Source organism: Quercus lobata, chromosome 2 (assembly GCF_001633185.2).
Source record: "Quercus lobata isolate SW786 chromosome 2, ValleyOak3.0 Primary Assembly, whole genome shotgun sequence".
Classification (NCBI taxonomy): Eukaryota; Viridiplantae; Streptophyta; class Magnoliopsida; order Fagales; family Fagaceae; genus Quercus; species Quercus lobata.
The window spans coordinates 98,775,696-98,789,108 of NC_044905.1; the positions used below are offsets into that span (position 1 = coordinate 98,775,696).

General features: G+C 31.7%; 2 protein-coding genes across 3 annotated transcripts; both read right to left on the minus strand.

Moving 5' to 3' along the window:
- Positions 1–608: 608 nt before the first annotated feature.
- Positions 609–4,667, minus strand: LOC115962915 (putative clathrin assembly protein At1g03050). Of its 2 annotated transcripts, none has more exons than XM_031081805.1 (3): positions 4,443–4,667; positions 3,274–3,968; positions 609–1,890 (listed from the first exon to the last, which is right to left on the minus strand). In XM_031081805.1, exons 2-3 carry the CDS (start codon positions 3,917–3,919, stop codon positions 782–784), a joined length of 1,755 nt encoding a protein of 584 aa, XP_030937665.1. In that variant the 5' UTR covers positions 3,920–3,968; positions 4,443–4,667; the 3' UTR covers positions 609–781. The 2 variants fall into 2 exon arrangements, with proteins under 2 accessions (XP_030937665.1, XP_030937656.1); XM_031081796.1 differs by having other exon boundaries at positions 3,274–3,973.
- A 2,002-nt stretch (positions 4,668–6,669) lies between these two features.
- LOC115974008 (NAC domain containing protein 52-like) lies at positions 6,670–10,810 on the minus strand. The gene is made up of 6 exons (XM_031094239.1): positions 10,654–10,810; positions 9,831–10,102; positions 8,971–9,324; positions 7,487–7,852; positions 7,184–7,301; positions 6,670–7,001 (listed from the first exon to the last, which is right to left on the minus strand). Exons 1-6 carry the CDS (start codon positions 10,808–10,810, stop codon positions 6,670–6,672), a joined length of 1,599 nt encoding a protein of 532 aa, XP_030950099.1.
- Between the last annotated feature and the right edge of the window lie 2,603 nt (positions 10,811–13,413).

The following is a 13,413-nucleotide window of genomic DNA, read 5'->3' on the forward strand; positions in this document are numbered from 1 at the left end:
ACTCATGAGCCAATTATTTGTAAGAAAAATGATAAAAGTATTATAAATTTTATTATGAAAGCGTTACAAACTAAAAAGTAAAAACAAAACTTATGAAAGCTCTTAAATTCTTAATTGCTTAATTAAAAAGAATTAGAAATTTTATTATGAAAGCTTTACAACCTAAAAAGTAAAAACAAAACTTATGTGATTGGTGCCAACATAACAAAATAAAACTCTTAATTTCTTAATTAAAAAAAAAAACTTTTTTGATAAATTTTAATGCTTCTATAGTAAAATTCATTGTACTCCTAGCATAACAATGCTCAATTAAAAAAAAATGTTTATACGCGAATGCATTCCCATTACACTACCAAATATTTATACGAGAATGATTTTTATATAGAGAGTAAGTGTGCGTTTGGAAAGTGTGTTTTGCGCTTCCTAGATGCACGTTTGCGTTTTTGTGACTTTTTTTTTTTCAAAGCCGGAACTTTTGACTTTTCTCCTGTGAACAATACATCTACGCACTGTTCATGGGACCTACAAACATCACTTTTCAAGTAACTTTTTCATTAAAAATTGGTCCCATGGTACTATTCACACATTTAAAAATTATTTTGCTACAATGTTTTTCAATTTTCAATTTCAGTTTTCAGTTTTCAGCTGTATCCAAACATACCTAGAAACTCTTTAAACTCAATGAGAAATAAGGGAGCAACAGCAAAGGCAAAAAATGGAGACCCAAAAAAAAAAAAAGAACAGACACATATAACTTAGGCCTCATTAACAAAGAAAAGCTTCAATAGCTCTGTGTGTAACCTCCCATGTTGTAAGGATTGTGTTGCTGCATCTTTGCAATTCCAAGCTGTCCTTGCATCCCATCCTTAGCATACTGCTGCCACATCAATTGTTCATCCACCAACAGCCTCTGCTTCTTCTCCATATCTGACATTTGCACGTAAGGCGGCGGTGCCACTGCCAATGAGGCTGCGAAAGGGTCTGCACTACTGGTCATAGCTGAGCTGCCTTCGGGTGATGCTGGTGCCGGCAATGCTAGCATTGCCGGCCTTCCAGCTGAACCAAGTGCAACACTGCTTGCACTTCCAGTAACCCCAGAGCCAGGACCCTGAATTGCTGCATTTGTTTCTGCCTGTTTATACATGCCATCAAGCAATAACATGTCAAAACCACCTGGAAGTGATGGCTTCTGCCCTGACAGATTGCTCGCTGATTGTACCAATGTTGATTCCCAGTCTGCATTCTCATCATTGAAGGCTTCCCATGCAAGAGCTGGTGCTTGATTTGTTGGTTGTGCACCCCCATCAAATAAGGCTAAGGCTAATTTATCAGCATGTTCTTCACTAGTAATTGTACCTTCTCCTAAGTTCAACAAATCACCTTCTTGTTGTGTAATTTTGGTTTCTTTTTCCTCTTTCTTTATTGGTTCTACTTCCTTTTTCTCTTCCACAACTGAGGTTTCAACAAAACCCTCTGGTGGTGGCAGAGCCTTTATAGCATTCATATCTTCTACATTTTCTTCTACAGGCACTTCCTTTTGCTCCTCCTGTTGAGGCTTTGATTTTTTGCATTCTGCCAAAGCTGACTTGTCTCTTATGAATTCGTCCATTATCTCAAGTTTTTTTCGGGTAATCTTCTCAAGCTCTGGGTACTCAGAAGAGCGTGCAATCCCAATGCTCTTGCTCCAGGCATAGAACATGTCGAGCTCATCAAACTGTTTGCCAACTCGGCAAAACATCTCGTGGATCTTCACACAGTCTTGGACCTCTTGCTCCATGAAGCGGTCTACTAAGATACCCATTATTTCTGTTATGTCATAGTATATTTGGAAACTCTCTTTCACAATGGGGTAGAGAGCCACTATCACAACTCGGTTGTTCTTTGCTTCACCTGCTCCAATCCAGAAAATTATCATATTTATAATCACTAGTGCCGATTGCACCAAAGTATGAGTATTGCAATACAAAACATATTTCACAGATACTTAAATAACTAATTGTAATTGGAGCAACATAACTTTCATCTAGGTTCTCCATTGACACTATACACCAATCACAATAAGCCATATCATTAGTAATAAAAAAGTTGTAAAAATTATTGTGTTTAAAGAATTATTGACAAAATAGTTACGTTGATGAATGAAAAATGAAAACATTGAAAAAGCTTAGACAATAGTCTCTTAATCCTATCATATCATTGGCACGGCACTAAAGATGAACATATCTAGTAGTGGTACATTGATTAGATTTTCTAAAGTTTTTAAGGGAGCTTTATTATATTGTAGAGAGTTTCTATAACCTTATCCTATCTTTTCATTTTAAAATAAGTGAATTGGATCTTATAACGTGTCATTAACATTTAAACAATTATTGACTAATATCATTTCAGAATTATTTAAATTATAGATAATCTGGCAAAATTAAATTTGTACCTTTTAAAATGAATGGTTTGAATTTTGAGAAATTAATGGTGCAGTTATTCTAAGAACTTTTAGAAGATCCTAATACATGGCAGGGCCGGCTCAACTATATAGGCAATTGAGGCAGTTGCCTAATGCCTCCAAATGGAAGAAGATTGCCTCTATTAAGAGCTTTTCACTTAGCAAAAAAATAATAGATCTGTCCCAAAATTTTTAAACAACAAAAATTAGTATTTTTCTTGAAAAGAATAATAGTAGGGACAAAACAAAAATCACACTTCTTTAGAACTTACTTATTGTAATGCACTCAATGCTAATCCATTCAATGCGGTCAATACTTTTTATTTAGATTTAGCTTTTAACTCTTTTTACATGTTATGTGTATAGAAGGAAAAAAAAAAAAGTTCTTTATTAGTTAGTTTTGGCTTCCCCAACATGTATTGTACAAAAGCAAAATAATTTTTTTATTTAGTCAGCTAGTTTTCTAAGTTTCCATCTTTTATACATTGTGTTACCTGTGTACTAATCTTTATAGCAAAATCAGATATGCTTCTAGGCTAGATGAGATTACAGTAAAATGTATAAGATCTCTTTTCATTTATCACATAAACTTAATTATTAATTTTACATTTCAAAAGATGCAGAAAAATAAATGTTTAATTAATAATAATATTAAAAATTAAAAAAATATTATTTAATTAATATTTAAATATAAAAAAGGCCCTTATATATAGTTGTGGACTTGGGCTCCGAAAGGTATTGAGCCGTCCCTGATACGTGGTAAACAAACATACATGCATTTGAATACAGTGAGCATTCATAACAAAATGGTAATGGTGCACATTAATACAAACCTGTAGGGCGACATGCTAAGAGTCGCTCAAGAAGCTGTTGCAAATGCTGCATCCTTGAAAATATAAGTTCATTCTTCATCTCACGCACTGGTGTAGCTCTTGGAGGTGCCTGGTTATGTTGGCTAGCTTCCTCATCATCATCTTCTAATGCGAAAGCACTGCGTTTTCCCCTCCGGCTTTGCATCCTAAACTCAAGCCTTTCATCAAGATACAATGCATACGTTCTTACAAAAGAAGAATAATCCCATGAATTTGAATGTGTAATGTCGCGGAAATCTGACAAGTTAAGAAGACGCGTGCCGCGCCTAGTTGAGAAAAAGATTTCTTGCTCATACGCAGGATCACCATCAGAGAGTAGCCTTTGGATCAACATAAGTGTTTTAAGTGCCACAATCCAATTCTTAGTCTTGCTGAGGCGCCTAGAGAGGGTGTTCACACAAGAGCTTATATATGCACGTGAATAGCATGTTAAGCTAAGTATTTCACGTATGTGTCTCTCTTCTGCTGGGTATTCATCGTGTCTTGTTGCCTTCACAATGGCTACTTCAAGGTCTCCTAGTGAGTTACTGCTTCCAACTTTTGCTAGGCTTATGCTGGTCTGGTCCTTCACTGCTCCTATGGCTTTTCTGATTGTGCTTGGAGCCATGGATTTATAAAGGTCAGAAATATGGTTATTTTGTTTTCACTTGGTGAGGCTGATCTGACAAAACAAAAACTTCATTATAATGGTTTTTGAGTGATATACAAATCATCAATCATGAAAAACTAATTCAAATATTTATTTATTATATTGTTAAGGTGACACTAATCACATTAATTGTAATACCAGTTTATACACATTTTGTAAAATTGGATTCATTCATGCATTCATATACAACAAGATGACATTTATACTACCTTTTATTAAGTACAATCCGTAGCATGCATAAAAGAGAAAATACTACAATATTTGTGATACACCAGGTGTTAATGATGACACCATGATGTATTAACGTAATTATAAGTACAAAAACCTTAACAATTAATCTAGTAAGGCAAAAAAGCATTATCACATCCCCTTGTTTATCTCTTTACACCAATTCAATGAAATGAATGGCCTATCCCACCAACACATAATCCTGCAAACACACAGACACCAAAAGAAGAAGAAGAAGAAGAAGATATCCTACCTGCTTCCGAAAGCACCTTAGACGATCTTCCTCAATCTTTAGAATGGTTGAGAATTTTTATTTTTTTTGGAATTTATATTGTAGTACAAGCTTAAATTGTACAACAGTCAAATCAAAGTTTGATTTCCAGCTAAAAGAAAAAATTCCATAGGCAGCAGCTAGCTGCTGTTAAAAGGATTGTTGTTCTCTCATCTCTATACGTAGCTCCCTTCTCTTCTCCCTTTTCCTTTCGTTTTTGTCTAATGCACTCTTCTTATTTTCCATCTTTTTGTTCCTCCGATTGCCAAGGATTAATTACACCCTCCTTATTTCAATGGACCATGCATAAGCCTTAATTTTAGCATGAAAACATGGAAATTTGATGGGAGAAAATGATCCATATGGCACTTTGATATTTGATACAGTTAAAAGTATTTGACTCAATGATTAAAAATCATAGGCCTCTTTTTGTTTTTTAATTTAATGAACGGAAAATTTTAGGTATGGTTAATTCTTTAAGTGTTATACATTAGAATCGCCAATTAACTTCAATAATTTAAACCACATGATTAAGTTTGTTTATTAGTTAATACAATAATGTAGTTGAATTCAATTAAAAGAAATTTAAGATATAGTATTTAAGAAATTGTAATTAAAGTTTGTCTTAAAACAAATTTATTCGTTTTTCTGTTGTCAAAACCCTTTGACCCTTTCAACCTCATTATGACCACAAAAAATTTGTAAGTGAATAGTTACAGCTAGAATATAAATCCTCCATTTCATTTTATGTGTTCCGCTTTATATTCTACCAATCAAAACTTGTCAAAGAAGATTTGTATTCATTAATACTGTAACATACATGCACAACTTTCCATGGAAAACAAATTTACATCATATATGTAGGGTTGGCCTTTTGAACTTTCAAGTGACAAACTTGAGTGAATCTGAAGAATCATGCAAAAGGATATTTAGTAAAAAAATTTAAGAGGAAGAAAAGAAACAATTTATCCGAAAAGGAGGAAGAGAGAAGAATAAAGAACTGAGGTAAAACGTGGAAACATATGGAGTTTATTTTATTTATTTATGAACACATATGAGGCTTTGCACAAGCACCCCTATGCCCCTCAAAGTGAAATATGAAAAAGGAAAACAAAAAGTTTCATGGATCTTGCAAATCAAGTGATAGTTTAGGATAAATATTTAAAATTTACCCAAACTTTATAACAATAAAAAATATAAAAACCAAGTTATTTATAAATAATTTGGGCTCGATTTGGGGAAAAAAAAAACATGTTTATTTTTGTTCATTTAGCAAAACAGCCAACTCAAGCTTAAATTTATGCTCAAACTGAGCTCAAACATAAAAATGTACTTATAAAGAGTATGAGGCTTGGTTAAAATATATATAATAATATATGTTTTTATGTAGATTGTATAAATGTTAAAATATATTTATATATACTTGAGATTAGATTATATAAATTTGTAAACAACTTTATAAGATATCAAATGATTATTTGCAATTAATTAACAATATTAAATAGTCCATTTTATAGTAAAATTATATATAAGGTTAAACAACATAAGGTTCATGGATTTAATTTTTATAATCATAAAAAGAAATCATTCTACCTAATTGATTATAATAATATAATTTCAACTATAGTATTTTAATTATTTATTAATAATTAGCATATATATTTTAGGGATAAAAAATGTTAGTCTTAATGTTTACAATATGTGGGAAATAAATAAGTTAATCAAATAATTCGTAAATAAACTTGAGCTTATTTTACAATAAAATGAACTAAACTTGAACAAGCAATCTCATCTGGTAATGAGCATGAGCTCAGCTTATATTTAAAAATAAAAATTAAATGAATAATCTTGTTTAATACTTGATTGCTTGACTTGTTTACAACCTTACTTTTAGGGGGAGGAGGAATAAGAAGATAACTTTTTACCAGTTTAATTATAACCTGCCATGTCAATAGTCATGAAAAAAATTGTGTGTCTAGCTAGCTGTGTTTTAAAGCAATGGTAGCACCTGATAAAGATATTAGATAAATTCGACACAAGTAAGAAAAGATCATCTTCCATAGAAGCCGGGCAATCTTGGCAACCACTAAGACAAGAACAAACCATGATGTCCATGTCAATAGTCATGAAAAAAAATGTGTGTGCCTAGCAAGCTGTGTTTTAAAGCAATGGTAGCACTTGAGAAAGATATTCAATAAATTCGACACAATTAAGAAAAGATCATCTTCCATAGAAGCCGAGCAATCTTGGCAAACACTAAGACAAGAACAAACCATGATGTCCCTGAGAGCACGACTAGGCCAGCCACAAACTTATATCCCTTTCCAGGTGAAGCTCTCTTCCAAGGTTGATTAAGCATTTGGTAATTATGAGTAGGTGAAGGATGCTTGCTTGAGCCATTAATTTGTAATAGTTTATCAAAGGATTGCACCCCCAAGGACCAGCCACTATTATGAACTGGATTTTCCACAGCTGAGGCATGGCTTGCAGGGATGGACTCCAATAAGGATTGGAGACTTGAATAAATGGCACTTTGTGTTCCTGTAAACACATATTACAATTATGAATTAAAAAGATAAATATAAATCAAAGCCATAAAGGAGAATACTAATACTAGCATTATCACTTTCACACTGGTCCACCACACAACATGTCTGCTCAATTGTTGTGAAAGAATTTGTGAAAGTTGTGTCCTTAGACTGGAAAATACTAGTTCCACTTACCAGATTCTGTAACAGAAAAGCTTTCATATTCTTTGTGTAGTTCCCAGGGAGCAGTAGCTGGGTTATGAGACAATACTTCATCTTCATTAATTTTTGTTACTTCAAAATTGTTGTTCAGCTGGTAAAAAGTTGCAGTAATCAGATAATCAACAGAATATAAGTAAAATTATAACCAAAGCCTATATTGTAACATGGTTAGTGGGTTTAACACGGGTGAAGCCAGATTTTATTTCCAAGGGGGGCCAATTCATAAAATTATAAAGATAAACAAACAAACAAACAAACATAAACCTAGTTAGTTACCTTTGAAGACATATCAAGAGGCTCATGTGACCAATGTGGTTCCTGTAGGATCATTGGTTCCCCATCAATTGATTGAGGGATAGGAATATCAAGTATTGGATCATATAATATTTCTGAATAGTGCACACCAAATCCCCTATTAGGGTTAATTTCAGACTCTTTTGCTGCTCTCAAGAACTCATTCTGTTCAAGCAACATTTGATCTGTAACACAATCTGCTGCCTGACTATTGCAGATATAGTGACCATTAATCTTGTTAAGTTCTGCCAGGAAGCCAAGATCCTCCAAATCTTTGAATATATCACAACCATCCCAACTTGGTGGAGCTTCATGTTCACTTTGATTGAAATTGAACAAGTCCTGATACTGGTGGCAAACATGGAAAAATATTTGCTTAAGTAAAACTTGCTATATCATTGATGTTAACGAGTCACAACAAATAATAAGAACAAAAATGAAAGTCAGTCATCAAGCAATGCAATATCTAGTGCCCATTGCTCTTGTTATTGCAAATTGAACACCTTGATTTGCATATTTCAATCCATTGTTTGATGGATGTACTAGATTACGAAGCATATTATTAGGAAATTATGTGTGTGCCCTTATTTCACCCCACCCAAAAAAAAAAAAAAAAAAAAACCATAAGAAACTGACAGTAGTTTATATCCAATAGGACCTAATTTTTAAATACATAGTACAGACTTTAAACCTCTTTAAGTCATACTCATTTTCCAATGTGGGATTAACCCACTGTTTTTTCTTTTGAGAATACTGAGAGTATGTTTGGTAATTGTTTTTTCTCTTAATTTTTTGTTTTCAAAAACAATTTTCTATTTTTGAGACTAAAAAACTTGTTTGGCAACCTAAAATGGACGGAAAGCAAAATTTGTTCTCAAAACTCAATTTGTGAAAAAAACTACGAACATGCAAAATGCTTTTTTTTTTAGTTTCTAATTTTCAAAAGTCAATGAAAACATGCATTTAATTTAATGTATCTATCTCATTTAATGAGTTAGTATTAGAGTTTAAATCCTAGTAATAACATATTTTAGTATTTTCTATTTTTTTCTTTAAAAAACTATCTTTTTAATTTCAACTAACCAAATATGTTTTTAATTTAAAAAATACAAGAAAATTGTTTTTTCTTTATATTCCCAAAAACAAGTTTTTGAAAATAGAAAACAAAACTATTACCAAACATAACTTAAGTATTTAACAAACACACAGGGAGAGAGGAACAATATTTTGGATTTAATATTGCATAAACACTAAGTAATCTTTACCATAAAGAATTTAGAGATATAAACTTTGAATTGTTCATACTATATGCTGAAATAAAACCTCTAAACACACCAAAAGAAACTGACTTTATAACAAACATAGACAACAACAATAGTCAAGCCTTTGTCCTAAAATTTTGGAGTTAGTTATAGATTCTTATAGATTAGTTAGGGTCGGTTATAATTATGAGATATTATACCAACCTCATTTTTATTATTGTTGTCGACAGGCCAAGTAGTTTCTTCAACCTTTGTTAAGTTATTGTCACCCTCTAAGGAAAAAGTAAATTCTCCACTTGACTCTGTTAAAATGGGAAAAGCCTCTATCGAAGATGAGAAGACGTTTGTGTCAACTGGCATGCTTTTCATCACCATAGATATCTTTTGATCATCATCAGCCATCACATGCTGTGAAGGGGGCTGGTCAGGAAGTTGAGGTGATTCAAAAGCAGCATTGTTTAGCATATCATTTTGACATGAGTCCCAATTTTCCTGGTTCAATGGTGTTCCACTCTGTACACCACTCTTATAGATAACTCTACAGAGTACATACAAATCCTGCATCATATGATTTACGCCAAAAAAAAATCTCAGAAAACAGTGGCTAAATAGCTAGAACAATTGGCAAACAATGCGATTGTCTATGAAGCTGAACTAATGTACTAAAGTTATTTAAGTAGAACCATACAATAAGGAAAAATTATTAAATACTTCTGTAGTATAATGACGTGGTCTTCGCACCAATAAATATAAATAATATATAAAAATGATTTTTTTCATAGGATGCTCTAAAGCTAAGAAAATTGATTTAAAAAATATTTTTAGAAACTTTAATGAAAAAAGAAAAAAGCAATTGATTTTTCTAACATTTTTTTTTAAATATTTCTTATAAAAGTGATATTAAATTTTTTTTTTTTTTTTATAAAATGATTTGTTAACAAATAATCCTAAGAGCACCCATTAACCTAAACCAATATATAGTATTATATCACTTGTATTTCAAGAGTATTTAATAATTATTCAAAAATAAATGAGAGTCACCCTCCAAAAAGGAAAAAGGGTACCTGTATGTTGATATCGAGGTCCTTATCAAGTAGTCTATATTCATGCATTACCCAACTTGTTCGGGCACCTCTTGGCGGCCGTCCAGTGTAAAAGACAAGGATCTTCTTCATTCCCAAATTTTGTTCCCCATGAGAAATAGTTCTATCTCTTCCACTAACTTTCCAGTATCCAAATTCATTAGCACGATTTATCTTTGAACCATTTGCGTGCTTCTTGTTTCGGGGACAAAAGAAGTACCACTCGTTGTCACTAGATTGATATTGACTTCTTCCTATTGTTGATAAAAATGTAATTAATTAGTATTAGTTATCACATGACCAAGCTAAATGAAACTAAAACATATGTTAAGTTTATATATGTTTTGGTAAATCCTAGTGCCAAAATATATCAAATTATGATTTATATATAATTGTGTCTACCAAGAGCTTTGTAACTTAATTGACATATTCAATACTATAAAGAAATTTTAAGTGAAGCTTATTTCATTGGAAAGTAGACATTGCAGACTTCAAAACCAATGCAAATCTAGTCTAATTTGGATTTAAAATGAATGAAATATGACAGTTAAAAATTGGTACAAAGTGTTGTACCTAAAATTCATTTGACCCTTTATTTCATATCTATTTTAAAGCATTAGATATTAAAGGTATTGATTTATTTACATCTACTAATTTTGTTCTTCATTTTTTTTACTTTTTCAATCCAAGAGTTAGGAGTATTTAACCCCAAATTCTCTATAAAAAAAAAAATCGAATAATGCTAATAAATCACAAGACTCTTAACATTCATATCACACGTATATATTATATATCAAGCAAATACCTGGAAGGTCCCAAGGAGAATATTTGTATAGGTCTAACTCCGAAATCACTTGGAAATGGGATGGGGCTCCCATGACTTTTCTCTTGAGATAGTAATTTAATAATTCAACATCTGTTGGATGGAAACGGAAACCTGGTGGAAGAAATGTGTTTTCCATCGAATTGGAAACAGCTGGCACGGTACACCCCTGAGGAAAGAAAAACATAGCATCAAATCATTTTCTACCAAACAAAAAACAAAGCATCAAATCGTTTATCAATTATGGCAATGAATTATGATCGTGTTAACTGGCAATATAAGTATGTGTTTAGTGCAAAACAATGTGAGTGGCCTTAAGCCCAATGACCTATACATATTAACACATAATTATGCATAAATTGTAAACTACACCTTAAATTTTAGTGCTTAATTTTCTTGGAATTTCACATTCGCAACTGCATACCACACAATTTAAGAGCTTTTTTCAAAAAAATAAAACACTGACAGTTTGTCTGGACTTTGGATGGTTAAAATTAATACAACATTTAAAAAAAGTTAAAAATTAGCAAATTTTTTTTGTTATAAATGTTTTGTTGCTAAACAAAATACTAGCTTTTATCCTTCTTCTAGATGCTACAATTTTTTTTTTTGATGGGAAATTCCCTTCTAGATGCTACAATCAATATGGGGAAGACAGGTACTGTGAATAATCATTTACTCATCCTTGAATTTCTAACAGTGGAATAAGCAGAAACAAGTCAACTGTTCAAGAAAAGAAAAGGTCTCAGCTTCCCCAAAATTTATGACTAATGGCCTACAGGAGGGAAAAAATTCACTCTGTTTTCATTGTTTGTTTCTTCTCCCTCACATGAGAAGTCCACCCTTGAGGATCCATTTTCATATGAGAAAGAAGAAATATGCATCGAAAACATAGAATAACTTCTCCGACATAGTTTGCCACTATTTATTATGGCACTAAAAACTAATAAATGGACATAGACATGGTTTTTGACTAAAATAGTCTAACATGCACTGTAAAACATACGTCATGGCTTGCCACTCTTTATTGCAACGTGGCCAGTATTTATTGCACACAAATATATGAATAAAATTATATTTCAATTCAATTTCATATTCCATAATAAAGAGAATTTTAATGTTTATTTATTGTTTGAGTCCGGTCGGTTCTTTTAAGGTAATTATTAATAAATAATTTTAAAAAAGTTAATATTATTTTTATGAGAAAAATATAAAGTTATTTAAAAATTCGATTACTTTTTTTTTCTTTTTCTCATAAAAATTTATAAAAATACTTCTTAAATTAATGTTTTTAAGACATCCGTTAACATTTTTGTTATTGCTTTTATCCTAGTTTCATATCCTTTCTTTGACCCCACACACAAACAAAGAAAAGATGAACACACTTTCATGGTTTAATGATTTTGAAGTTTAAAATTTTCCTATATATAATGCATGATTAGTCCATATAGTTGTAAAGTAAACAAAATAATCATAATATATAGTTCAAGTACTACAACTTTAGGATTAGTTTATGATTAACTAGTATATAAACCTTATATTAGAGTTCATGCTAACGCATAGTTCATAATAATAAAGATGAAATTGTTCAAGAGTTTTTTGTTATGGATATAGGTAGGGCTATAAACGAACTAAGCTGTTTATGAACAACAGGAGTTTGGATAGAAAAAAAAAACTTGTTTATATTGGTTTGTTTAACAAATAAGTCAAACTAAAGCATAAATAAATTCGTGAACATGAAGCTTGATATAACTCTCTCTCTCTCTCTCTCTCTAGATAGATAGATTTGAGTTTGGATTTTATAATTTTGTAAATAGATCTATATGATAACAAATTATAATTTGTAGTTTATTAATAATATATTTTGTCAATTCATAGATTTATGAAGTGGTAAAAAATTTTAGTCTAGTTTTTACTATATATGAGAAAAGAATAAATTAAACAAGTAGCTTACGAACAAATTCGATTTGTTCAGTAAAAAAATAAACCAAACTTAAATGCATAATTTTATTTTTTTAATGAGCTCTAACTTGACCGTGTTGGAAATAAAACTAAATGAAGAAACTTAAAATTTTAGTACTACTCTGACTCATATACAACGTTCTTCACTCTACCTCAACAATAATTCTAAGTAGGCAGTCGGTGTCAAGAGCAAACGTACTAAACATATAAACCCATACTGATCCAAATATATGCAAACTACCGCCACTCTAAAACTAAACCAATAATCCACATTCCTTTTAATCCATCATTATCCACAAAATCACATATTCACATGATTCTGTCCATTAATTTGGATTTGTTTGCTGTAGCTTTCAGAGTGGCATCGAACCTAACGCTCTTCTATCGATTTCAAACCATTTCTTTCTCCTCGAACATTCACCATGTTTGTCCTTATCAACTTCCTTTTGTCTTTATACGCAATTACATCCCTTCCTCCAAAACTTCCTTTTTATGATGGATCTATATTTGTATTGTTGCCCTTCTTATCTATACTACTACTTGTTCGCATAACAACTAAACATGGGGAATAGTTGCATCTCCATCTTTGCAAACAGAAAAACAAAGAGCCCCTCGCAAGCTTTCACCTACCAGCAACATTTAGGCATACATATGCCAAGATGCACTAGTTTCATGCCTCATCATGTGGCCATACACACTCATGCGCCTCACAATGATGGAGATGCATCAACTCGTTCATTTTTTGGCCACCCACTACGCTTTCATTTGCTAACGTATTTT

What these genes read in the sequence shown, in the direction of transcription:
- LOC115962915 (XM_031081805.1), bottom strand. Translation starts at nt 3,919, where the DNA reads ATGGCTCCAAGCACAATCAGAAAAGCCATAGGAGCAGTGAAGGACCAG. An exon ending in CTTAGCATGTCGCCCTACAG is followed by an intron (nt 1,891 to 3,273) that starts GTTTGTATTAAT and finishes GGATTGGAGCAG; the next exon opens with GTGAAGCAAAGAACAACCGA.
- LOC115974008 (XM_031094239.1), bottom strand. Translation starts at nt 10,810, where the DNA reads ATGGAAAACACATTTCTTCCACCAGGTTTCCGTTTCCATCCAACAGAT. An exon ending in TTCTCCTTGGGACCTTCCAG is followed by an intron (nt 10,103 to 10,653) that starts GTATTTGCTTGA and finishes TATCAACAATAG; the next exon opens with GAAGAAGTCAATATCAATCT. An exon ending in CTTTTCTGTTACAGAATCTG is followed by an intron (nt 7,002 to 7,183) that starts GTAAGTGGAACT and finishes ATGTGTTTACAG; the next exon opens with GAACACAAAGTGCCATTTAT.